The sequence below is a fragment of the Mirounga angustirostris genome, unplaced genomic scaffold, assembly GCF_029215605.1.
Source record: "Mirounga angustirostris isolate CCGP_5_RB_7025 unplaced genomic scaffold, mMirAng1.0.hap1 SCAF_8, whole genome shotgun sequence".
NCBI lineage: Eukaryota > Metazoa > Chordata > Mammalia > Carnivora > Phocidae > Mirounga > Mirounga angustirostris.
In genome coordinates, this window is record NW_026991716.1 from 136,860,934 (window position 1) to 136,888,080 (window position 27,147).

General features: G+C 45.6%; 2 protein-coding genes across 3 annotated transcripts in view; one reads left to right on the top strand and one right to left on the bottom strand.

Annotated features, from left to right (window-relative positions):
• Positions 1–439: 439 nt before the first annotated feature.
• DYNLT1 (dynein light chain Tctex-type 1) lies at positions 440–7,695 on the bottom strand. 2 transcript variants are annotated; one of them, XM_045865826.2, is made up of 5 exons: positions 7,570–7,686; positions 4,481–4,522; positions 1,606–1,729; positions 1,132–1,209; positions 440–843 (listed from the first exon to the last, which is right to left on the bottom strand). In XM_045865826.2, the coding sequence occupies exons 1-5, from the start codon at positions 7,594–7,596 to the stop codon at positions 773–775; spliced, it is 342 nt and encodes a 113-aa protein (XP_045721782.1). In that variant the 5' UTR covers positions 7,597–7,686; the 3' UTR covers positions 440–772. The 2 variants fall into 2 exon arrangements, with proteins under 2 accessions (XP_045721782.1, XP_045721783.1); XM_045865827.2 differs by lacking the exon at positions 440–843 and having other exon boundaries at positions 1,134–1,189; positions 7,570–7,695.
• A 124-nt stretch (positions 7,696–7,819) lies between these two features.
• SYTL3 (synaptotagmin like 3) overlaps positions 7,820–27,147 on the top strand; it is a 94,650-nt gene continuing 75,322 nt past the window's right edge. Inside the window, exons 1-6 of the mRNA XM_045865830.3 lie at positions 7,820–8,076; positions 8,638–8,731; positions 8,906–9,049; positions 22,478–22,669; positions 24,039–24,667; positions 26,674–26,892. Of these exons, the coding sequence (XP_045721786.1) occupies positions 24,558–24,667; positions 26,674–26,892 (329 nt within the window). The 5' untranslated portion in view covers positions 7,820–8,076; positions 8,638–8,731; positions 8,906–9,049; positions 22,478–22,669; positions 24,039–24,557. The remainder of the gene's footprint in view (positions 8,077–8,637; positions 8,732–8,905; positions 9,050–22,477; positions 22,670–24,038; positions 24,668–26,673; positions 26,893–27,147) is intronic.

Sequence of the window (27,147 nt, forward strand, 5' to 3'; positions counted from 1 at the left end):
AGACTGGGGCTTGGGGCTCACCTCCCCTCCTTTAAATCAATCAGATAACCTCCCAACGTGGTTGCTGATTTATAAATAAGGGCCTAATTGTGGACACAAAAGGATTATGAAAGCGATGGTGGAAGCCCTGCAGTACGAACACATTTTTGGAGGGCTGCTGCCGACAAGCGGGGACACTGGGGCAGGAGCCGCCGCGCCGCGGGCCGGGCAGCGTGCGCGGCCGAGAGCTCTGGCTGCAGCAGGGACCAGCTGGCTAGCTCCCGGAAGCCGCAGGGTCCTGGGCCCGACAGTCAAAGCAGCACATCCTGCAGTGGTGAGAACCAGCGCCAAATTCTAACTTTTCCTTTCTGTTTTTGCAGTTTTATAGATTCTAAAGTCACTAGTGAAATCTGAAGAACTCGTTTGTGGTATTGTTTAGACTATGAAGAAAAACACAAACTTTAAAGTGGAATAATTTATTATTCTAACCAAAGTACAAAGTATGGAAAATTAGTGTATCTGAGTCATCCAGAGAGTAGAGAAAGTTTCAAACTAGCAGATTTCAGTTTTTAGCACCTTTGAAAAGAAACAGAGTTAAGATGGGTGGCAGCACAGGCCTGAGCACCCAGGATGACCGTCCTCAGACTTGGCTGTGCCGTTCACAGAACGGGGCAGTCACCTGGCTGTCGTCGACGTCGTGGGTGCCACGAGAAACACTTGAAGAGAAGGAGAAGGGTGTTCGCTGGACCCCCGCCGGCCGCTGGGAGAGGAGGAGTGCGCAGACGCAGGAGGTTCAGATGGACAGCCCGAAGGCGCTGACGATGCAGTACATGGTCTTGTTCTCCCACCGCACGGTGCAGCTCCCTGTGGGGAGAAGGCATGGCCCTCAACTCGGGGACGCGGGGGCTCGCCATCCTGACTTCTCAGACTTCTTTACGGCACACGAATAAAGAAGGCCGCTCAGACCCTGCTCTATAAAATGTGTCAACGGGTGACTCTGATATGCATGCATTCAAAGACCTGAAACAGCCAAGCATGTTTCAGAAAACTCTGCCTGGAAAAATCTAGATCTCAGCAAGGTCGAGGAGGTGCCGCAGAGGCTTCAGCGCAAGGCCCATGACAAGCGTTCAGGGAACACAGGGAAAACCATACCGTCAGTAGAGCTGTCCCAGAAGCAGGAACTGGCCGTGTGTAAGCCCGCTCCGTTCTTCTGCATAATCACACAGGTCACTTCAATGAAAACAGGCGTTTATTAGAGAAACCCACCCGGCAACACACCTTCCTGTCAGCCGACTTTCAGCATTCCGGGGCAGATCCCGGGGAAAGGGTTCATGGGAACAGTTGCCGGGGTAGACTGGCCCCGTGACAGTGACACGCCACAGCCTTCCCTTGTCCTCCCCCCATGCCTGCTCTAAATGCGTCGGGTGTGAAGTGCTGGGAAGCCCAGTGATGGGCACCCTGCAACTGCTGCAGCCGCCCAACAGGCCGGCTGGCTGGTAACGCACACAACCCGGCGAGCTGCCCCTACTGGGCACGCGCTTCGAGGTCGGACGCCAGAGCAAGTACTCCTCTCGGCAGTATTTCAAGAACCACCCACAGTATATACGAGAAGCAAAGGTGCATTACCGATGTATTTAAATGGCTTTCCCAGCTTGGTGAGTTGGCTTAAAGTTTGTTCTACGACATTTGTGGTCCACTGATTCACTTTGCTGTGCTGATAGGCATTGCCGCCGATTGCGCTCTCTATAGCCTGGAACGCGGGGCAGAGGTCACGGTTAGCAGGACCCACGAGCAGCGCCTTCCAGCCAGTACCGGGGCTCCTCGCCCGCAGCCTGCGGAACTATACGCTGCATAAAGCGTGAGCAAAAGCCACGAGCACTCCCTTGCAGGTACACCTTTGTTGAACAGTGTCCTCGTTCGTTAAGTAAGTTTTATATTCATTTTCTAAAATCCACACTTACATAGGATCTGTCAAATTTTAAAAACATGTTGACTGAATGTACTGTTGACTGTTGCAGTTGGTACCTGGAGATGATAATTTTTGTTCCTACTGAGGCTAGAAAATACTTCCTTTGCCCATTCCTTAAAGGTATAGCAGACAGAAAAATCTTTACTAGGTTGTACAACCGACAACATACAAACCTATGCAAATAATCGTGTGTTCAAAAATATTTCCTTTACTCAGCATTTTCTGGGAATATGTTAACACGTAAGTGCACTTTTCAAATAGAAAACGAGCCCTATATATTACAAAAATTATTTTTTGTACTATTTTATTTTAAGGTTATGATGAATTTTTCTATTTGAAATAGTCTCTTTCTGTGCTGCATCCCGGTGAGGGTTCATGCTGTGTAGCTCAGAGGTTACTCAGGAATACGTACGGCTGCTTGCCCCTGCTCTTGCTCAAGTTTGTGGTTAGGCTATTACCATTCTGTGGTTTTCGGAGCCTCTTTATGTTGATGCCAGTGTGCCTGCCTCTAAGCAGCTTTCTTCTCTACCCCTTTTCTAGCTGGAAACCAGAAACGTGAATTCCGATGACAGTTATGACCTAAAATAATTTGGTGAGGGCTCAGTTCTGTCCTCAGACATGCAGAGAACAGTCCTGGGATCTGAGTTGTGCACACTGGAGATGGATTAGGGTCTACTGTCTGGGACAAAAGCCCAGTGACCTTGCTTTTGAGGAACAGAGTGCTACCTATAATCGCACCCTGATTTCTACCTATTTATCCTGGGACTCTGAGCAGTCACATTAAATACACCTCGTTTAGCTTCTGGCCTTCCCTCTGCACCCCCGTCCCCCCATTGTCATTGTCATAGCTCCTTCTCATCCTCTGACCTGTTCTGCTCCCTTCCCAACTCAGAGCATAAAATGAGGTGGGGACATAGGCATTCCTGGTTTAAAAGGACCCAGTTATTACTAGATCTGGATATTGGTGAAAGAAGTGGGGGGCATCAGTCAAGCTAAACCTCTAACTTTGGCAACTCTCTACACATACACTTTGGAATGCACTGTTTTTCAGGGAGGGAGGAAAACTCCCCTCCAATTCTGGACTCACCCAAATTTATTACTACCTGATCCTTACAAGAGCGCAAGGGAAGAATTAACCTATTGCCAGGGGCAAAAAAGCTGCTGAGGCTGGTGACCACGTGAGAGTACCACAGCAGTACTATTTCATGCTTTCATGGAGACTGGGAGAGTCTACTTTCAACTGTACTTGTTGCCTGGCAACTTGAGTCAAAGATGACGCTGAAAACAAGTGAGATCACAGGGGACCTGTCCCCACTTCTCACAGTTCGACTGTGGTACCACCACCTTCCTGCCCCCTCAACACACCGTGTTCCATAAGAAACACCCTGTGTAAAAACAAAAGCAAACTGTTACAGATCCTGCACAACAACTAGAAAATCATCTGTGATGGTGAATAATGTATATGGTAGAACAAAATCATTTTGCTTTTTGGTGTTGGTCACAAAAATAGGTTGTGGTTCTTGATCACTCTGGCATTAGATAATAATTTGCATTAGAGTCAATTCCAAATTACACACATAATCTCAGCTGGTACTTTAAACTTAGATCACCTAATGGCTTTCCTCTGGCCGCTGGCTTCACAGTCTGTGCTCAATTTACACAGGAAGAGAAGGGACTAAAGAAAATCTTTCTGGCCTCATTCCTGCCCCAGGTTCCCCCAGCACTCTGCACTATTCCAGCGCCATCTGCCTCATTTCAGTCCCTCAAACACACCATACACAGTCCCACCACAGGGCCTTTGCATACACCCACTTCCGGAATATTTGCGCCCTCTTTTTGCTGAGTTAACGCTATTCCTACTCATTCTCCAGATTCTAGCTGTGAACTCACCAGGTGCGTCAAATCCCTCATAGCACCATGTACTGTGGCAGTTACCACACAGGGAATCCACATTTACATTTTCCAGTGTGATGATTTCTTAAGTGCCTGCCTGGTCCTGCCCCATACTGTAAACCCCTTGATGGTCAGTCCCTAATGCCCCCTTGATATGTATTTTTCCAATGAATGAAGAATACCCTATTTTGTCTTCAAGGGAGGTACCATGGTCAATAATGGCAAAATAGGTAGTTTAGGAATATAAGAAAAATAAATAGGTAAGCCCCAACTGGATCATCAGGTCTTAAGTAACTGGAAGTTACTCAATTTTTTTTATATTCACTCTTTATTCAACACCAGAAATATTTACTTGTGTACCATGACCGTGAGTCTTTTATGTTAAAAGGTTATAGAATCAAGCCTTAGTAATATTCAATAATAATGCTAGTATATAACATTTCCTGTCTGGTTTAAAATATATAATTTACATAATATGGGAGTAATTCTTATCTACATATTCACTGAAGAAAACTGTTATTTGAAATGCCAAAACACACAGGTTCATTTGAAACAATTCCAAGACAGTATTTAAAACACATTATTTTGACTCATAAAGCCATTAATCAACATTTTAAAAATAAGCATTCTTCCTCTTACCTCTTTTACAATGTTGCTCACTTCATCAACAACAAAAGCAGTCTGTAAGCAAGAAAACTAGTTAAGTTTGATGGCTTTAAAAGATCGGTTTCCACTGCATTGATTAATGCAAATTTAGGTAATGAACATAATTCAGAAATGACGACTTAGAAATAACCAAACTAAACTTTTCCTTTTACCAAGGAAAACACTACAGAGACTCAGAAATGCCGAGTGGCTCTGAGGATCACAGAGCCGGTGAGAGGCAGTCAGAGGAGTCTAGAATATGTATATAATTTAGAGGGTTTTGGTTTGTTTTAATCATGCCATGGTCCAAAAGGCTGACTTCACTTTAGATTCAATCTCTCTATCCATTTCAACTGGCTACTAGGATCATTAACAAACACAGAAGTTTAATGAGTTACTTGACTTTTGTTTAAATTAGCTGACACTTTTCCCGATGTAAACTGATTAGGAGGTTTGAAACTTAAGACGTTTCTGTTTTTGTTTTTATCCACCATTAGTGATAAAATATACAATGATTATACTATTTCCCGAGAATTGTTTCCTCCTTAATGCTGTCCTACTTCAGGACTACAAAACCGGCTGCTTAGCACAACTATTCTCCACCAGTGCCTCAGGAGGAGCTGGAAGGTGGGCTGCCACCAGTAATCTAATGGCGGGAGTTTAAAGATGGTTTTCTTTTTATATAGGGTACATCTGAATGGGTACAAGGTTCTGTCTGAGTCCTGCGAACAGTACTTAGCTCTGGACATTCCAGCCCCTCAGTCATTGTGAATCCTGGTGGAATAAAGTCGAGTGCCCTGCTTTTGGCAGTGAGCTTTCCTCCCTGCTAGAGGCTGACTACTGTGGCCCTGTCCAAGCAATGCCCTTCTTTCCAGGAGGATCAAGAGCAGACTGCCTGAAGCCCTCTCACTTGCTGTACTTAGAAGAAGGTATACTTGGAGACAAAACCAACTCACCACATCAATGAAAATTTGCAGTATCTCAGAGATTAAATGATTTCTTGAGGTTTAAAGGATCCTTCCAAGGGACTTCCGTGATCCTCAACCATACGGAAAAGTCCCTGTGTAACAAGCCATATGGCCCCACCCACTGAAATCAGTGGACTTTTAGTGGAAAAGTAGAGCAGTTGTACAGAATCCCCTGGGCACTTTCAGCTTCTACAGGAAATATGAACAATGAGTTGAGAGTAGTCTTACAAAGGTCCAAGTATTTACATGAAGTTAAGAGGCTATGCAGAAAAGGCTTAGTTCAGAAGAGAGTGGAGTGGATTAGTAAATACCTAAGGCACGCCTACCAGAAAGAAGTCAAGGTCTCACCCTCCTAAGGGCCTAGGGCTTTATCTCCAGTAAGCAGATGCTCTGTTCAGCCCCTTCAATTCACAGATCTGCAAGTGAGATCTGGAATAATGAAGTCCCTTAGCCACCTCACTGCTGGGAGCCAGAATTAAAATACCAGTATTAATTCTCTTACAGTGTCATTTCCTTTTTTAAAAAGGTTTTATGGGGGGCGCCTGGGTGGCTCAGTCGTTAAACGTCTGCCTTTGGCTCAGGTCATGATCCCAGGGTCCTGGGATCGAGCCCCGTGTCGGGTTTTCTGCTCAGCGGGAAGCCTGCTTCTCCCTCTCCCACTCCCCCTGCTTGTGTTCCCTCTCTCGCTGTGTATCTCTCTGTCAAATAAATAAAATCTTAAAAAAAATTTTTAATTAAAAAAATAAAAAGTTTTATGGATATTCCTATAATACAAGCCATTTTCCTGTATTAGTTTACAGGGAAAAGTTTTTCCTTTGCTAGGTGCTCCTGAACCATGTCTTCTCAAAAGTATCCACTTGGTTGTTTCCGGCATTCAAACACTGATGATGGCACTGCCATTGTGTAGTACTTAGGAAATCAGATCAAAACTGAAACTCTAGCATCAGTCCTTAAGCCTTAGATTTTTTTCTTTCCCTTCCAAACATTCCTGCTCAAACTAAGTTTCAAAAATGATAAAACATCAAACCTCACCAAATTCATCATAGTTTTCATTTTTGACAGGCTGCATAATATGTAGGACTCTATTTCAATTTCAACAAGAATTATTACTTAGCAAGAAGAAAGTGGACAACTATTTTTCTGTAATAGCAGCATCCATCAGCTATCGTCCCTGAATGCATGTTAAATTGAAGGAAAGCCACCGTTAGAATAAATGTCTTCTGCTTGGCAAATAACTGTATGCTCTACCCTGCTTCTTCACTGAGGCAATGAGAGATTATTCCTCCCCCCCCACCAAAAAATAGGAGTTCCCACACTGACATATCAAACTCAAACTGAAAATGAAACCTAAGTGGTGGTGGCCGTGGCGGAGGTAAGCCCCCCACTGAAGACCAGGTGTGGACCTGCAGACAAAGGGAGCCTCTCCGGCTGTGCACTTCTGCATTTTGCAGACAGCCCGAGACCTGAAAGATGTGACTGCATGTGCGCGTGCCTGTCACTCCGGAGTCGTGGGTTACATCAGTCAGCAGGCGCACACCGGCCTTCAGTCTTCCCCACCCGTGGGCGCGGAGCACCTAGTCCAGGGTGGTGGTCTGCACCGCCGAATAAAGGGAGCGAGTGATAGCACCCTCCCGGAGGTCCCGCCTGCGTGGAGCAGGGTCCAGCGGGGCAGCAGGCGGCGGGAGGGGAGGCGGATCGGGGGCGTGGCGGGTGAGCGCGGAGCCAGACTCCGGGCGCCGCTGGGCCAGGGGCATGGGGCGGGCAGGGGCGCGGCGGGGCTGGGGCGCCGGGGACGGGAGAGACCCTGCCCCCGGGAAGCAGTCCCCGGGCTGCGGAGCCCCTCCCGGAAGAACGACGGGGCGACGCCGCGGCGCTGGGAGCCCCGCCCCGCCCCGAGCCCCGCCCCCCGGGCGCGGCGCCGACGCCCCGAGCAGGCCGGGCCGGGGGTCACGCGAAGGGCGGGACAGGGCGCCGGTACCGTCAGTTTGCCCGGGGGACTGCCGCCGCCCACGTCCGGACGCGGCCCGGGAGCCCACACACGCCCTTGGCTGCCGCCGCCCACCCGCGCCAGGCGTTCTCGGCCTCCACCCTTCCCGTCGCCGACCCGGCCGTTACCTCCTCACCAGCCTGGTAGTCTTCCATCTTCCTTCCTGCGCGTCGCCGCCGCCTCCGGCTCCCTGAGTAGCGCGCACTGCGCAGGCGCACCCAGGCTCCGCCCCTCGTGCTCGCGCCTCGCCCCGCCCCCGCCCCGGACCCGCCCCGGACCCGCCCCGCTCTAGGGCCCCTCCCACGCCCGGCTAGCCGGGCTGGGGACTTGGGATTCGCCCCTCCTCCGGTCCTCCCCGCGGTGGTTTCCCTGGGAACCCGCTCAGTATCCCGGCAGCTCACCGGACCGCAGCAACTAAAACAAAACAAATGTACAGAAGCCGTTCTCCTGTCCGGCCCTTCCCTCCAGCTTGTACTGTGTGGATTAATTTGAACCTTCAAATGGGTTCAGACATCTAGTAACAAATTGTAAAGGGATTTCTGAATATGACGAGCAGCGTGAGAAATTGCTCTCAGTCTTCCTGGAGATCCAGGATTAGGAAACTTCAGCTCTGAAGGAAACCTTCCTTTGGGGAGGTAAATTTTCTCTATAAATGAGTTTTTTCTTTTTCTCTTTAATGACCATTCAAAAAAAACATTCTGGGTGGAAAATTTGTAAAATGCTGCACACTTCCTGGCTGCTTTAACCAAACTGAGCTAAACAGACACTTGGATACAGGGGTCATTCTGAAAATTAGTAATTGTACAGCACTTTCCAAGAAGGGCTGGACTATGGGCATATGTTTGCATGTCCTCTGAGGCTAAGATCTTTGACTTTGGGTCTGCTTTTTCTGGTTTTACTATGTCCTTGAAATCAAACTGTCACTTCTTACCTCTCCAAAGCCCAGTTGCTAAAATCTACTTCCCATCCCCCCAGGAAGAGCTGACCACAAGCCCTTGAGATGTGGTAGAATTAAGCTACAGAGCTCACTTTTCAATCCATCAGAGAAACCCTTGTTGTTTCTCTCCTATGAATCTAAGTTCCGTGCAGGCAGAAGCCATTTTATTCGCTGCTGTGTCCCCTACCCCTTCAGTTGTGCCTGGCACAAGTGGGTGTATAATTAAAATTGATTGAATGAATGAATGATTTCCCCACAGGAAATCTGTCGGTTCTGCCTCATGCCCAACTGCAGAGAGCTGGCCAGTGGAGAAAGACGCCATTGCCTGCCTCCTTGTGGGAAGCAGAGGGCAGGTGAGCAGGGGGCCCAGTGGTGAGAGAAGCGACAATTCTGAACTGTATTTTCCTTTTCCGTTTTGTTCCCGTCCTAGATCTGGCTTCAACTCACCTGTTTAGTGGTTCAGCCTTGTGCCTCACATGTGATTCTAATTCTGACATTTCTTTGTCTTGGCTTCCTGACATTCCCAGCTTCACCTGAGATCCCATTTTAGGTGTCCTTCTGCCTGCCTGGTTCTGGGCCCCCAGCGGCACCACGCTCCTGAGCCGAAAGGGTCTTTTCACCATCTTCCAGTTTTCTCTGGCTCTTCTGCGGTGGACCTGGAAGCCCACTAGGTAAGTGTCTTAGAATTATATGCAAAGCCAGAGTGAACAGGTTCTGAGTGCCAATCTGCATTTGAATGTTGTGAGGTTTGGGACATCTTTTAGAAATTGTTTTCCGGGGTGCCTGGGTGGCTCCGTCATTAAGCGTCTGCCTTCAGCTCAGGTCATGATCCCAGGGTCCTCCCTGCTCCGCGGGAAGCCTGCTTCTCCCTCTCCCACTCCCCCTGCTTGTGTTCCCTCTCTCGCTGTGTCTCTCTCTGTCAAATAAATAAATAAAATCTTAAAAAAAAAAAAAAGAAAGAAAAGACATTGCTCCACAGCCTTTTAGAAACTTCCTAATTCAAATGAGTTACGAATGGCTGCTGGGTTGGTACATTAGTAATGCATAGACTTTGTGTTGTAACTGAAACTCACCAGCATGTGCATAAATCAACAGAAAACATGTAAATGTGAATTTTTAAAAAAATTTTACATGACTTTAGCTTCTGTGCATTGGGTACTGCTCTCCAACTTTATCAAAGACCATTCATTAAATGATCTTGGCATATGGCCTATTGAGTCTGCCCCCAGAAATGGATAAATTGGTCTGTTTATCTTCCGAACTGTTTGTCCACTTGTTCAACACACGTACATGGAACACTCACTGTGTGTAAGCCTCTGAGCTGGAGCTGAGGCTACAAAGTTTACTGAGATATGATCTCTATGGCAAATTTTTAGAAACAACTTTCTGTAAACAGGATGGCTGGAATTCTCTAGGCTGAGTGATGTAGTGCTTGGAAAAATTCAGTGATATGGTAGGATATTCTGCCTAATGGATGTACACTCTGGGGGGCTAAGGAATTTAAAATCACTAGGGCAGTTGGCAGTCCACTAGCTGCCATTTCCAGCATGCTCAATCCGCCAGGAATAAATGTCCATCACAAATACTGAAGTACAAACACACCGACTCATAGCTGCTCATAAATCTGGTATTCAGACATATTTTAGAATAACATTTAGTTTCTGTGCAGTAAGTCAGTGGAGTGAATCTCTGGTTTGTTTTTCAAGGTGGGGGTTGGCCGTAGGTTGTCAGATGTGGTGTGCTTTCTTCCTTCAAGTAAAATCTCTTAAATACAAACTCTTTAAATTTTTTTTTTTTTTTTAAGATTTTATTTACTTGTGAGAGAGAGAATGAGAGAGAGCATGAGAGGGAGGAGGGTCAGAGGGAGAAGCAGACTCCCTGCAGAGCAGGGAGCCCGATGCGGGACTCGATCCTGGGACTCCAGGATCATGACCTGAGCCGAAGGCAGTCGCTTAACCAACTGAGCCACCCAGGCGCCCCTTAAATACAAACTCTTTAAAATAGGCATTGGCAGTGCCTTTATTTAGCAAGTGTGGGCCTACTAGTCACAGCCGTGTCTCCTGAGAAAAGAGTATTACCAGGCACAATTGGGTCTCGCAGTGTTGTCTGTGATCTTCAGCCCCTCACCATCCAAATCCAATCTTGTGGACGTTCGAGTTTTCCTGCCTTTCCCTGTGCCCATGAGTTTGTTACTTAGATATACCATGGAGTCACACTAAGTCAATAATAATCGTAATCATAATCATAATTCGATGGCAAAGGTGGCAATGCCCAACACTCAGACCTGAGGAATTTAGCGCTGTAATGGAAAAGAAAATAAACCTGTGGCTGACACATACCTAAAGTGAGAGTCCTCTGCTATGAAATTACATGGGAACCAGATTAGCTAAGAAATGCCAGTACTTAGATCTGCTGTCAGCTGGGAAGTGCTACCAGATAGGACTGCAACCCCTCCGTACCACCTGGAAATGGCAGTCGCTCCAAGCCCCTTGGGTCCCTCTTCCTCCTGACCCTGGCTACCTCCGCCCCACCCCTGAGACCCCAAGTGCCCAAGATCTAACAACTAAAGGATAACTTACGGCACAGTAGGGGCCTCCAGCTGGCCTTTCTTCTTGACTGGTTGATTTTTTTTTTTAAGATTTTATTTATTTATTTGAGAGAGAGAGAGAGCATGAGTGTGGGGAGGGACAGAGGTAGAGGGAGAAGCAGGACCCTGGGACCATGACCTGAGCTGAAGGCAGACACTTAGCCAACTGAGCCACCTAGGCGCCCCGATTTTTATGCTCTAGTAGGTATTAAATAGTTGCTCAGTTCTGTGTATATGAAAAAGTATGCTAGATCAGTCAGCATAGGCTGGGTTAGCTGCAGAAACAAATGGCCCTCGACTCTTGGGGGTTGATAACAACAAAGTTGTATTTGTCACTCATACAACATGCCCATTAAGCATCTGCTATGGCTCTGTCCCATGTCTTCTCCATGCCAGAATCAGTGAGGGAGGAGGAAGGGACAGGGAATGGTGGCCCGTGTGCTGGCCAGGAGGCACTGCTCATAAGAGGCAGGGGTCACCTCTGCTCACATTTTGTCATCCAGAGCAAGTCTCTTGACCAGCTTGAGTTTACAGGTAGGGCCACTTAAGGAAGAAAAGGGCTGCAGCCTGCCACACAGTGTGTTCAGAAGGTTTCTCTTGGTGATTTATCACGTTCACTCTCTTTGCCTGACTCCTGGCCGCTCACCAACTCCGGCGCTCTCTCCTTCCACTGCTACTCTGGTCTAACCCCCAGGTTGGCCCTGTGTCACCTTGCTTTAGTTTCAGATGGGATCTAATTGATACCTGCTCAATTTCAACACCCATCTCTTTTTCTTTTAAAGACTTTATTTTTAAGTCATCTCTATACCCAATGTGGGGCTCGAACTCACAACCCCAAGATCAAGAGTTGCCTGCTCCACCAACTGAGCCAGCCAGCGCCCCTCAACACCCATCTTGGCAACCCTTCCCTGCTGTCCACAGTAGCCCGAGGCCTTAGGCCAGTGGTCTCCAAACTTCTTTAATTTTGCCGCTCTAGCAGGAACAATTTTTGAGCATGTATCCCAAAGTTACATTTATTTCCATTGTGAGATGTTAAACTATGAATCCATTTATTATGTATTAATCAAGTTTAAGTTCTAGCTTTTTAAAAAATAAATGTAAATGGAAGTTCTAATATTTTCTTACTATATCCTGCTGTTGCAGTCTAAAGTGTGTCCCTCCTCAAATTCATATTTTGAAGTCCTAACCCCCAGTACCTCAGAATGTGACATTCTGAATCTGCAAATAAAGCGTATTTGAAGATGGGGTCTTTAAATAGACAGTTAAGTTAAAATGAGGTCATATGGGTGGGCCCTAATCCAGTAGAACTGCATCCTTATAAGAGGAAGAGATTAGGACCCAGACAGGCACAGAGAGATCTTGTGAAGAATACACAGAGACAATCATCTCCACAGGCCAAGGACAGAGCCTTCCAGGGGGGAAAAAAAAATCCTGCCAACACCTTGATCTTGAATTTCTAGACTCCAGAATTATGAGGAAATGAATTTCTGTGGTTTAAGCCACACGGTGTATGGTATTTGTTCCAGCAGCTCTAGCTAAGTAATACACCTACTTTGGAAATAATTATTATAGGGTACCCTCATTCTAGAAACATTTTCTTCGAAATATTCTTAAATGGATTCTCTTAGTATCTTAAGCTACAAATAATACTATGACTACTAAATAGTTTTTATGTATCAGAGATCTTCTTGGGCCAGGAGTCCCCAACCATGGTCACTCCAGCAGTGCCTGATGTACATAATAAATGTCTGTAAATGAATGGAATGAACTCAAAAACGAGGAGGGAAGCTTGTGACCCTCACCGGGAAATGGCTCTGAAAGGCCACATGGTTTGCTCAAGGTCAGTCTGCTCTGTCTCACCCCAAAGCTTGCCTTTTAAATTCACTCTTGCCTCTCGTCACAGCCCACTACCGCCCTCCTGACCACCCCTGCTCCTCACCTGGTAGAATGCACCATCTCAGGTCAACGTTCCCAGGCCACAGAGGAATGAGATTTCAGAATTGAAGAGCCAGAGGAATGAGCAAAGTGAACCTCATTTACAGTTGAGGAAAGCCAGGCCCAATAGTGTTCAGAGAGATCTGGTGACTCCCAACGTCACACAGTGCATCTTATCTTTGGTCGTCATCTGACTTGCCTGAATCATTCTCTCCATTAGAATTCACACTAGCTCACCCTCACAAGTGAATCTGAGACCCTCAAAAAAGCCCCGTAAGAAAATGGAAAAACAAGTCCACAGAGTGGAAGAAGATCTATGTAATATAAATATCTGACAGAGGACTCCAATCCTACATGTATAAAGAACTTCTATAAGTCAATAACAGATAAGCCAGTAGTAAAATAGGCAAAAGACTTGAACAGGCCCTGCACCACATGACCAATAAACATATAAAATAATGCTCAAATTGCTCAGCTGCCCTAAATATCAGGGGAATGAAAATCAAACCATAACGGGATACCAACACACCGACCAGAATGGATAAAATAAAGGCAAATAATATCAAGTGTTGAGGGGATGTCGAGCAACTGGAACTTGTTTCTGGTAGCGTAAATAGGTGCATCCACTTCGGGAGACTGCTGGGCAGCAACCACCCCTATTGCGCATATGCTAACAATTCCATTTCAAGGCCCAGAGGAGCAGAAACACAGGCAAGTATTCACCCAGACACCATGTAAGAATGTTCATAAGAGCACCATTCATACGAGCCCACATGATGGATGCATAGCGCAAATGCCCATCAATAAATAGTACAATAGAGAAACTTTGTATAAATCCATACACTATAATGCCACAACAGGAATGAACAAACTATAACTATGTGTGAAACCGCTTAAAAACCTAAAGCTGAACAAACATCAAAATGGCGGCGCTAACGCTTCAGCAAAACTCAACTTTAAAGTAACTTTTCCTCTCCTCCGCAAACCTGCCCTCCTCCCTTCGTAGTCTTTTATTCCAGGAACCCAGTACCAGCCTAAAACATGACAAAGGAGGCTGACAGCAAGTACACAACTCCTGTCACAATCAGCTAGCTCCTGTATTTCCCTACAAACCCCCCCAGCCCCTTCCTCCAGGCGGGCTGGCAGTTTCTTTTTTTCTTTTTTTAAAGATTTTATTTATTCATGAGACACAGAGAGACAGAGAGAGAGATTGAGATTGGGAGAAGCAGGCTCCCCACAGAGCAGGGAGCCCGATGCGGGACTCGATCCCAGAACCCTGGGATCATGACCTGAGCCGAAGGCAGATGCCCAACCGACTGAGCCACCCAGGCGCCCCGGGCTGGCAGTTTCTTGAAGGAGATAACCTGCTGCATCCTCCTTTGCCCGGCAAAGTAATAAAGCTATTGTTCCTCTTTATTCCCAACTCTGTCTTGGTGTTATATTTTGGCTCTGAAGCACAGAGGTCGGTTTTCTGACAGCTCGTGCGATAGTGTGGTTGGATCTCATAAGCATGCTGACCTAAAAGCCAGATACAAAAGAGTTAATATTATATATGTTCATTTACACAAAGCGCCAAAACGGGACAATGAATCAATGGTGTCAGAGGTCAGGATAACAGTTACCTTTGGGGGGGAGGTAGTATCTGGAAGGGCAGATGAAGGGGTTTCCGGGGTGCTGTTATAGTTCTGTTTCTTGATAGGGGTGTGTTCACTTTGGGAAAACTTAACAAGCTTGTGCTTACAATTGTATCCTATTCTATATGTATGCTATACTTCAGCAAAATGTACCCCGTTCCCCCCCCAAAAAAGTTGATGCCGGGCTTGTTATTCTCCAGTTCACAGCTGTTCTTTGAAATGTAGTTAGTCATTCACACTTGAGGTCAATGTGAAACCCCTTGCAAAGGTGAACACATTTGAGTATTTGAAGCCTGTAGTCTCTCTTGAGGTTTCCTTGGTAGGAGTGAAACGGTTTAGGGTTTCAGGAGCGTCAGCTTCGTCTGTCCTCCAGCTAAAGATGTAAACTGTTGGCCTGCAAGAGCCCCGGGGTGTGGCTTCGGGTGGCTTCGCCCCTGGGGTCTGGGTGATGTGGGGACCGCCGCAGACGCCCTGGGGCGGGCCCTGAGAGTGCGCTGCTTCAGCTCTGGCCTGACAGGAAGGAAAGAGAAATGCGTCAGTTGTTCCAAGGTGAAGAAAAATTGACTTCCTTCTCTCCAGGACAGGCGCCCCTGTCTCTTCTCTTGAAGCAGATGCAAAGGTAGGAGAGTATCCGAGTCCAGCCTTTCAGGTAGGTTGTTCCGAGGGCGAGGCGGGTAGAGATTACAGTGATTGTAACTTTTCCTAAATCAATGACCTGGAGAAGGTGGGAGACAAAAACAGGGATAAATTAGACAGAGGATGACTTCTAATTTATTGAATAGCATGCATTTAAAATGTAATCTAAATGGAATGGAGGAAGTCATTGAGACTTAGTTAAAAATCAAATCAAATCAAAACCACTATCTAAAAGTTATATGGTGTGAATTTTTTTTAAGGTGATGTTTGTCTTGATTGTATTTATATTGGGTTTATTGCATTTGTTTGCTTGCTTCTGTGGCTTGTAAATTTGTGACGGTTTATTACTGTTTTGCTCTGAATCTACTTCATAGATTCAGATTGTTTTGATCACCCATAATTTCTAGTTTGGACATGGGACATAAATATACTTTTAAATTAAAGGGAAAAAAAGTAAGTTAGTTGGGATCTAATTTAAATTTCTTTCGGTTAAGCTTCCTTAACCTGCAAATGCATTTCTTGGCAAGAGGAGAGATTAGACGGGAAAATGTGCACTGGATATTAAGGATCTACTACGAAGTTAGAATCCGTGTAAGAAAAAGATTATTCAGCCAAGATAATGGGAGATTCTAACTTCTTAGCTTTTCTGCCTGAATAAAGCATAAGGCTTTGAAGTTAAACAGCCCTGAATTGGAGTATGATTTCTCCAAGCCTCGCCCTCCTCATCTGTAAAATGGGCGTACTTATTTCACAATGTTGTAATGAAGACTGAGGTAATGTACGCAGAGCCCTTGTCAGACTGGCCCAGAGTAAGTGCTAAATAAATAGTTGCTTTTGGTCCAACAAAAAGGATAACAATTGCTATGAGTAGGATCTCTAACAATGTAATAATCTTAATTCTCATTTCTTTACGCTTCCATAAAAAGAGGTCAAGTTTAAGCCATAGAAATCATGGCTTAAATCACGATGTCAGTGTTTAACTTGGATTCTGAAACTGCACTTTTGGGGGGTTTTTGGTAGCAAGATGAAGCTCATTCCCCTTGCTCTTATGTTGGGTAGGCTTCAGGTCTTCTAGATTTCTAGATTTCCACATACACGCATCTTCATATATTAAGGACTTGACATTTATACAGCTCGTGGAGACTTTTTTAAGAGAACAAATACGACGTCAGGTACAGTGCCTTGGACATGCCGTGCAAGCAGGGTGGGGCCGGAGCTTGAGCTTTACCAGCTTCCCGGAAAATCCACCTCTGATTAAATGACAAGAGAGACAAAGAATTGAGAGACACCCATCTCGCCTCACCTTGGCAGAAACGAACCCAGCACAGCTGGGGTTGGGACGACAGAGACCAGCGCTGTTCTGTATTCATCTCCTATCTTAGCCACGTGCCCTGGTGTTCCTTGTGGCTGTGACAGGCTTCCACAAAGAACACACATGAGCAAAAAGGGATGACCTTGTCATGTGTGGCGTCAGGGGCGGTGTCGTGACACCCCCATCCCCTCGCCTATGTCCCAGGCAGGGTAGCGTGGCTGTGTCCTCAAGCTGCAGCCTCTCAAGGAAACCGCTGTGGTCAGAGCAGAGCAGGCTTGTGGCCCCCGAGGTGACCTGTGCCGTGGCCCATTGCAGGGCTGTGGCTTTCAGGCTTTGAGAACATTCGGCAGTTTCCCTTGAGTGTCCCAGCAGCATGGACAGTCCTGGTCACATGCACACACGCCCCCGCAATTTACCACATTGCCACTGTCCCAGTCCCCTGCATCATGGTCAGGTGCAGAAGCTTTCTCGCCTGTGAGCTGATGACCGGCTGGTAGGAGACAGCAGGTGATGGGGTGGAAGGACAGGGGACCGCTGCCTGCAAACAGAGAACGCCTCCTTTCCTGGCCTCCTTGCTCTTCTCCCTCAGGGCCATGGTCCTCGTGCTGCCCCCTTGGCAGGTCTGAAAGCCAGTCAAGCTTTGCTGTGAGGCCGAAGAAGGAGACCAAACATTTTGCAAGCGTTCATTCCAGCCATTGCCCTAGGTCTCTACCTGGATGACGTATTGAATTCCCAAGTCAACCCTGTGAAGCAGGGACAGCTTTCTCTAGGGCACGAGGAGGCAGAGAAGGAAAGTAAGGCTCGCAGGGATTAAGCAACTAGCTCAAGAGCACATGGCTAAGCCTGGGAATTGGGTTCAATCCCAGACTGTCCGGTACCCCAACCGATGCAGAGGTGGGACAGCTTGGTGTAGAGGGCTTCTCTAAGCGGCTGTGGGAGATTTTTCCTTCAAAATGGTGCTGTGGTATTGGGTTTCTTTTTTAATTGTTAAATATAATTAGGCTGGTAGGTGGAGTGCTGTAAGCAAAGGTAGTTAGCACTGCAAAATTACAAACGTGCAATGGAAAAAGGAGGTCGGGGCTCCCTGTAGGTAAGAACAGAGCCCGACTTCTTTCCTTGGGGCAAAATAAATGCAATTTAAGAATCTGCCAGGTGAATGGGACAGTGACTGCATAAAGAGCATCTCCGAAAAATGGCTCTGGGACACTTCATCCCTCCAGCTAGGAGGCTGTGACTTTCTGCATGAGATCATTAAAACAACACTTGGGAGCATGCTTCTCAAATTCCAAAATAACTCAGATTTTCCTGTGCTTTTCAGTTTCCCAAACGCTGAAGCTTTCAGAACTGGGTGCTTGCTTGCTCACCTGACTATCATGACTTCCTACTCTGCTTGAATTCACGCTTCCTGCTTTGCAAGCAAACCCACATGTCACAACATTCACTGCATTTCTCAACACACGCCAACCATTAAGGACCTACTTTCTGGGTGGTGAGGGATCACTAAATCCCGGTGTCACCACTAGAATGGACTCTTGAATACAAGCCAGAATGAAGTCAGGGTCCCAATAGAGAAGTATACAAAGGAGAACGAACAGTGTTATAATGAAGAAGGAGTGACTAATTTTGATTGTAAGTAAGGACAAAGCCTGAATTAGGTAGCAATTAATCTGGACCTTGAGGGGCGCCTGGGTGGCTCAGTCGTTAAGCATCTGCCTTCGGCTCAGGTCATGATCCCGGGGTCCTGGGATCGAGCCCCGCATCGGGCTCCCTGCTCAGCGGGGAGTCAGCTTCTCCCTCTCCCACTCCCCCTGCTTGTGTTCCCTCTCTCACTGTCTCTCTCTGTCAAATAAATAAAATCTTTAAAAAAAAAAAATCTGGACCTTGAAAGATTAATATTGATAATGATACTATTACTACCACTACTGCCAATTAGAGCTAATATTTTTCAACTGCTTACTATACACTTGCCATAGTGATCTGAGAACTGGATATGTATCAACACGGTTAATCCTCACAACGACTCTGTGAAGTAGGTGCAGTAGTTCTCTGGATAGGCAAGGAAATTGAATCCCAACCAATTTATGTAACTCGCCCAGCAGTTAGTGAGGGGCAGAGCTGAGCTACTCCCCCACACAGCCAGGCTCCACACCTGCTTTCCTGACTGTTCCCTCAGGGCCTAGGAGTAGATTAGATTTTGGTGGGCAGAGGGAAGAGCAGGAGCAGATGCATGATGTGCTTGGGGAATAGTCTTGAATGAGTTCACGACGGGAGCATCGGAGCACTCACAGGGAAGTGGGGATGCAGAAGTAGGAAGACACCAGATCGGGGGGTCAGGAAGACTACGTTTGTGTTTCGGAGCTTGTTTATGGGCAGTCGACAAGCTGGGCTCCCATGCTAGTGGAAGAATGCCACATTTCCACCCCATATTGGTACATACACCGTCCCCACCTAGAGAGACCCCTTTTCCATTCCTCAGACCAGCTTCTCCTCCTCCCCCAGGCTCAGCGGGCCTCACCTTTGCCATGAAGGCTACCCTGTCCCCCCTGTTGCCTTCTCCCTCTTCCTCGCCATCCACTCAGTTCCTGTCACTACTGCTCCCGTGGGTGACAGCCATCAGCGTGCAAGCCAGTGGGCACAATCCCCTCTGCCCCCCAGCAGCTCTCCCTGTGACCCACTTCGTGAGGCTTACAAATGTGAACCTCTCACCTGACTCTGTCATCCTAGACAATAATATGTAACACAACGCGAGGAACACACAACCGATTTTCATAGATTTCATGTCATTCTTTTACTACCTCCATGTTCTACTTCAAAACATCACATCAATCAAAACATCCATGCAAGAAGTGTATTTGTTTTACCCGTGTTTCAGAGAATATGACAAATATTCCAACATGGTTTCTACTACAGGTGACTAGGAATGGAATTTGTAAAGGTGTACGTACCCCGAGAATACCAGGAAGTGGTTGAAATTCTGATTTTCTTGGTGTTCACCATGGACCTGTGCTGCCCACTGACTCCATCTGCCACCCTAGAAACCTCTATTGGCTAGGAAGTTCACTAAAAAACAACAACAAAACTTTAAAAAATTAAAAATAAGTAAATTGTTGCCAGGGGTCTGGGGGCACTTTGTCTTGGATAAGTAGATGATGAGCTAAGAACAGTTTCAGTGAAGCGTTTTTGAGTGATTTGCAAGATGGATCACACAGTAGACTGTCCAAGTTGGCAGTTGATACAAAACTTCTAAGAATTCAAATGCCTGCCTCACTGGGATGAAGTGCAGAAAGAGCCCCAGAACTTCGATTGAAGAGGATTGAAAAAAATGCAGCTAAAATAATTCAAAGATTTTGCATTGCAAGAACTCTGAGCTCTCAACTACAACCTGGAGATCAGGTCCAAAATTGCATATGCAAATTCATAAACTGAAGCTCCCAAACACAAAACACCAAACAACCAATGAGAACCAACCATTCTCTCTTTCCCAAACCCCATTCTCCTACAAACCCAATAATGTGTTGAAACATGAACAAGAGAATTATATAACTTAATTTGTAAGCGACCTTAGAAATGATTGGGTCTTCTAATTCAGTGGTTCTTAAAACTATGAAACTTTTTTTTTTTAGGTAGGCTCCATGCCCAGCGTGGAGCCCAATGTGGGGCTTAACTCACAGCCCTGAGATCAAGAGTCAGACGCTTAACCAACTGAGCCACCTAGGCTCCCCTTAAAACTATGAAACTCCATGCTCACTCACTATAGGAAATATATTGTAGTTCACCTTTTACTATCCAGAACCAGAATTCATGTATACTGTAACCTACCTACACACTACTTCTACTACAATGCAATTATCATGATAAAAAGGAGAAATAAGAGGACTGTATATATATTTATAATTACCATATAATGTGAACTTGGACATGTAAACTACATTAGAAGACCCAGTGAAGTTGTCAGATGTTTATGTAAATAGTCATGTTGAATATGACATTTACAAATGCAGATTGTTAACCAGCAAAGGGCAGGAGTCTTTCAGATACTACAAGCAATGTTGCCTTTGGTAATGCAACTTTCTGCAATGATAAACAATTCTTGTTAAAGTTCTAAGTGAGTGCTCGCTTCGGCAGCACATATACTAAAGTTCTAAGTGAAACAAAGTTCAGTTTTCCTTCAATCTACACAATAGTTGCATCCTGGAAAACTCAGAGTATATTAAAATCCTGCAAAATACACTTTGTGTTCATATAAGAGTTACATTTTATCAGATAATTAAAATTTTTTTCTAATTGAATTATCTGGTAAGGTAGTCAACATTTGCATGGGGATGCAAGACAATTTTGTGTCACTGTGACAACCAGAAGTGCCCCACAAATTTCTAAAGATGTAAGTGTGGTACTGCCCCCGTGAAAATCCTGGGTGAGTCCCAATGAGATGAAGCAATCGTGGCTCAAATGTGGTAAATGGAATATCTAAGCCACCAAGCCAGGTGGGACACTAGGAGGTCCCTGGACACCAAAGAGAAAACGTCTTCCTCAGTTTCTGTGAAATCTTGCTGTGAAAGATCCTGTGGTGATGCCCGATGAACAGAACCAATTTATGACCCTGGCGTGATGCTCCCTGCAGTACCAATAGCATCATTTAAAAAAGTCACCCCTTGTTTAGAGAGGATCTAGAGGCAGATCCTTCAAGTTAAAGGAAAAAGTACATTTCCATCTAATGATAGAAGGCTTTACTGGTAGTAAATATTAACCAAGTGCTTGAATGGCTGAAGGTTTACAGAAGCTAGGATCAAATATCTGAAAGTCAAGAATAAAAAACACAGGGGGATGGATACCAAACACTGATCCTCTGGTTTTCTAAGCTTTATGCCAACATCACCTTGGAATATCAGGAAGCACCATGTTTTGATCTCTATTTGAAATGCTTTCAGTGAATTATGATTTGGTTCTAGCTTCTTAGCTTTAAGATCAATATAATAATGATCCCTCAAGCATAATTTTGCTTCTTCTGCTGAACCATGGCTCAAATAATTGATTGTTTTCTCAGTCTATGCCCTTTATACCTATGAGAAGGAGGTCCTTCTCATCTTCCTTCAGTTTATCAGAATGATATACATCACCTTGATTTTTGTTTTGTTTTGTTTTGTTTCATTTTGTTTGGTTTTGCCTTGGCTACTAGGAAGGTCAGAAATACATCTAATACTCAAGCACGGTGACTGTCTCACTGCAGATTTCTGGTAGAATGATCTCACCTTTCCACTCTGACTGCTGATGTCTCTCTGACTTTAATTGTCCTCTCTGTGCTTTTATTGTAAGCAACATCATAGTCTTCTTACACATGGGATAGAGTGTAAATCACCAGTCAATCAAGTCATGTGCTCTAAGCATTGAACAGTGTGTGGCACTTGGAAGGTGCTCAGTAAATATTTACTGAATGGATGGATGGATGGATCTGAGAAACAACCCAAATTTTACTTTTCCGTAAGTAGGAGTGAATGGCCACTGCGGGGAGGATGAGCTCCCTCTCATCCATGAAAAGGACCCTTCCCACTGGAGGCCCATAGCCATGAATTTGATAGAGTATGAGGAGTGTTTTTACATGATAACTGAATCCTGTATTTCTGTAAAACCCAACCACTTGGATGAGTAAACATCTGCGTGTGCCAGAATTCCCCCAATGAGTCCCCTTGTTAATGTCATTTCCACCCCTGTAGCACATGATCAGAGCCAGAGGGTGGAGCACAGAAACCCCGTGAAAAGAAAGCTCGGTGCACACAAATCAAGTGTTTTGAGCCAAATGCAAAAATCTTCATTGAAAATACTTGAGAATCGGGGCAACTGTATAGTTCTTGGCCCAGTGGTAAATAAGAAGGAGGAAGAGCCAAGGGGCAAGTTTAGAAGAAATAGGCTCATAAAGTTGGCGACATATCGGCCAATTTGCACCTTACCACTTGTTACTTGATGATACGTTATTGCATATTGCTTTCCTGTTTTCCAGAGACTCAGAGCCTCGGGGAACTGAGATCTGCAAGTTCCATCTGTTCATCCAGAAACTGGGGACCAAGGAGGATTGAGGCTTTGCACTGGTCATAACAGTGATTACCAGCCAGCCTGGGCTAGAGCCCAGAGTCCTTGCTGCTTGGTCATTTTTCCATCTTCTGGATAGGAAGCCTTTTGAAGACAGGCACTGGTGAGTACTTCCCTGAAGACGAGAGGCCAAGAGTGCCCCTTTCAGAGCTCTGCGACTTCCTACTCTTCATGCAACCTGTGCATTTGGGCGAGCTGTGCATTTTAACTTTGTCCCACAATAGAGCAACTGACAAATCTAGAATCCCTTAAGCCATGAGTCCTTAGCCTATAGGGCCATGAACTTGGTTTGGAAAAAGATTACTTCTTTATTTATCTACCTCTAACTAAAAATTAACATTTCTTTCCATTATGAATACAGGCATCAAACCAGAGTAGAACTAGCAGGACTGGTAACTGTCACTAATAGAAATCACACATATTTTCATACCACGATGTATGTTGTAGATAGCTCAAAATATTACTTATAATCATCATTACTTTGATATTATAGTAGTTGTTAGGTCACTGCTAGATCTCATTATTTCATGCATCAGTGAACATAGATATTATTATAGTAAAACATTTCAGTATAAATGATTTCCTTTGTAATTCAATGTATTTTATTTTATGCATTAAATACACAGGCTTCACCAGACTACCAAAGATTAAGCAGAGATTCTTAACCCTTTCTTTTCTTACAGAAGATGATCCCTTAGGGCTCTATTAACCCCTTATTCAATGATTTGTTATGATCATAAATTAATATAATGTGGATTTCTATTGAAGCCCAACAAAAGTTTAGCTTCTAAAGCATTGAAAGGAAGTCTTATTACTAAGGAATTCATGTAGATTTGATTAAAAAATGGCATTACAGAAAGTATATTGCTTTGATCTACACTTTCTGCTTTTCAATGATATGCATCTAGCCAGTGTGTTTTATCAGTTCAACACCATCTTCTTGGTTGGGGTGGGGGAGGAACAAATTGAAGGTCATGTGAGCCCAGTGTCTCCAATGGGGAAAAAAAAAGCAGGGGGAACGTATGCAGAACCTTTCAACCAGCATTAGACAGAAACAAGACCCCATGCATGTGACATCCTTGAAAACCATTAAAAACCATAAATAATTGATAGATAGAGGTTGTGGGATATTCCTACTTTTTTTGAGTTTTGAAGTTAATTGTAAAAATAAGAGCTAAGTGTTGGGCACATTGAGTCTTCTAATGTATTTTCCATTAGGATGATAACCGTTAAACATGGACCTTTTTGCTTCTCTGATCACTGGAGATACGAATAATTCAAGAATAATTCAAGTTCAGAAGTGTGGCTTTTAGAAACACGAGAAGGCCAATTTTAATAAAATTTAAAGTCTTACATTATCACGATGGCAGAAGGTGCAAAGGTCTGTGTGGAACATTTTGTGTGTCCAGAAGTGATGCCGCAGACATGCACAAGCCAGGAAAATGAGGTCATTTTGTTGTTCCTTTCTACAGGCTTTCAACTGGCTGGGCTTTTAATGACCATAACTGCTGACCTGAAGGCATTGGAGGGGAAGGTTAGCATCTGAATGTCCTCGATACGCTTCTGCTGCCGTTTCTAAGTTCCCGCCGACTGGGGCTCACTTCTGCTTTGCAGAAATTATCTGCTTGGAGCCGTGTCTGATTTATAACAATCTCTGGCAAAACCTCAGAAAACAGATATGCTTTGGGGTTAGACGGACATCAGAGGCAGCAGTAAGGCTCCGTGGAAAGGCTCCCCAGGTTGGCATGAGGCTCGGGGAGCCACGAGTCCAGCTGAGGGGCAGTCTCTTGGAACTTTCTTCTCCTGAGGAGTGTGACACAGTTAAAAAGGACAAAAAAAAAAGAGTCACAAGCCAAACCGTTGCCACTATATAGGAGAAGGAGCACTTTCAAGCACTTGGGGCTGCTCCTGGGCGCTCTGAGCTCACCCACAGCACAGGGGTACTCGGCCATGGAGTGACACTCGGCTCAGGTCTCTGCACGAGAGAAGGAATGGCCCGGGACATCAATCTGAATTCCCTCCAGGAGTTGGAACGCGAGGTCATCCTCCAGGTTCTGTACCGAGACCAGGCGGTTCAAAACATTGAGGAGGAAAGGATCCGGTAGGCTGTCCTCCACATGCGTGCAAGTCCCTGGGTTTTCCTGCTTGCAGCCTGCTGCCACCTGCTTGCTGGCCACGGGGGGTTCGGGCGTCCCCTCTGCAAGTGGCCCCGTGAGGGGTAGAGGCCAGGTAGCCCTGCCCTCTAACTGAGCTTCTCACTGTAAGGGCAAAGGGAGGCTGCTTTTGTCATTGACTTAGAATAGTGCCTTTTTGTGCTAGGTGTATTGTGTGCTGCTTGTCCCTTTGCTACTTCGTGGGACTAATTCAAAGGAAGGTTTGCAGGCTTCTACGATACCCCTCAAGGGAAAGACCTCCAGCGAAGGTTTGCCTAAATTGTTGGTGGGGGTCTCCGAAGGCACATAGAAAAGCCGAGAAAGCAGCATAGAAACAGCAGGTCTGCTGCAGTCCATTCCTGTCTTTTTCTTAGTGTGCTTTTGCTTCCAAGTTGGCTTTGAGGGGAGGGGGAGTATAAAATATGAACCTGCTCAGCCTGTTCCCTGACTGATCTGTCAATAGGAAGTTCCTTTCCTTGTCTGTCTGGAAGCTGCACGCACTGTTTGGTATGAGTTAACCCTTAATAAAGCAGGGCTATTATCAAAACTGCCAATTGGTAGCGGTCCAGATCCACCCTTACAAACGGCGATGCCTTGTTTCTCAATGTCTGTAAAGGACACAAAGACTGGAAAATAAGTACGTGGAATAGGCTTTTGATTTTGTTTTGTTTTTAACGGCGGAACTCTTTCAGAGTCTGCCAAGAAAAATACACATATAAATAAATAAAATTCGGGGCAACCCAATGCTTGAGGAATGAGAGAAATTTGCGGGGTAACTGGAAGATACAGTGTCTTTTTTCTGTCCTTCCCTGTTATCCCAAAACTCCCTAAATGTACTTGTACTTTCTTCCACTACAAAATAAAAAACACTGAACAAAATGGAATTGTCTCTGATGATTAGAGGCCTTTTGGTGATTTAGAAACATTTTGAATATCAGCAAAGTAACTCGGATGCTGTGGTCAGGAAGTTTTGTTCCGGAGGGTACAGACTGTAGAGCCAATCCTGCAATTTCTGCAAACTGAATGAACTACACTTGTTTTTTGGGATTGGCTTCTCTCTTCTAAAAGTAGCTAGCCGAGACATTTCATACAAGAGTGTTCTGGTTAATAACACCTCTTTGGGGTCCAGTGTAAGGTCCCTTAGCACACTTGGGCTATTATCTCGGGGAAATAGGGACTGGAAGTGAACTGACCACCCATTAAAAAACAAAAAACAAAACAAAACAGTAGCTGGGATGCCTGGGTGGCTCAGTTGTTAAGCGTCTGCCTTCGGCTCAGGTCATGATCCCAGGATCCTGGGATTGAGCCCAGCACCAGGCTCCCTGCTCAGCCAGGGAGACTGCTTCTCCCTCTCCCACTCCCCGCTGCTTGTGTTCCTGCTCTCACTATCTCTCTTTCTGTCATATAAGTAAAGTCTTTTTAAAAAAAACAGTAGCAAAAGCATAACATCAGTTAAATAATTTTATTGGATAACTTAATGACAATAGCAGGCATGTATATCTTTATAGATCTTTCCATGCCTTCTATATTAAAATTGATGCCATTTTCTCTGTGTGCGTGTGTGTGTTTTGTTTTGTTCTCTCTCTGTCCTTGCTAACCATGACGATGTCCTTTGGGCATGGAGGGATGAGCCTAGAACCAAACTAGAGACTAACTCCTCTGTGCCGGCCACTTTTTAGGCTTTGCCATTGAATCCTCCCAGCATCTGTGGGAGGTGAGCTCTTTCTCATCTCCGTTTCACTGTGGAGAAAATCTCTGAGCCTCTTTCTGGAGAGATTGAGTGAGATGCCTAGTTCACACGGCCATGTTGTTACCCGGGTGTGTTGGATGCCAAAGCCCCTTGTTTCTTCTCCTGCCGGGGGTGGTACTGTTGGGGCCCTCGCCATGTAGGGGTACGTCTGGCGTCTGTCCTTTCTTTCAGTCATAACTTACCATTTGACTCTTTGGGCCGCAGGAAACTGAAGACTCACTTGCAGCATCTCCGGTGGAAAGGAGCAAAGAGCGTGAGCCCGGAGTACAAAGAGAAGTCGTGTGCACGCTGTCAGCGTGAGCTGGGGCTTCTGCTGAACCGGGGGGCCGTGTGCAAGGGCTGCAGCCACCGCGTGTGCTCGGAGTGCCGAGTGTTCCTGAGGAAGACCGATGCCTGGAAGTGCACCGTGTGCTTTGAGGACAGGTGAGATGGCTGGGGCCTTCACGCCCCCGCAGACTCGGCCCCAGACGAGCTGCTGACAAAGCACTGTCGCTGCCAAGTTCAACTGGTGCATGTTTACAGAGGGCTTCATATGAGGCTACCTTTCTAGACTCGGAAGTTACAGTAATTCAAAAATCAATTTTATTATATAAAAAGGTTCTTTTTTCCCTTTAATTTACAAGTGTTTGTTTATAATGGCTAAGGATGGGTTAACCCAGGAGTTAAGATGCATTTGGA

Bases quoted from the DNA above. Each gene is read 5' to 3' on its own strand.
- DYNLT1 (XM_045865826.2), bottom strand. From the start codon at position 7,596: ATGGAAGACTACCAGGCTGGTGAGGAG. The intron at 1,210-1,605 runs GTAATGCACCTT...TTTTCATTGAAG, and splicing joins AAAGCCATTTAAATACATCG to TGACCTGTGTGATTATGCAG. The intron at 844-1,131 runs GTATGGTTTTCC...TTCTCCCCACAG, and splicing joins CTGGGACAGCTCTACTGACG to GGAGCTGCACCGTGCGGTGG.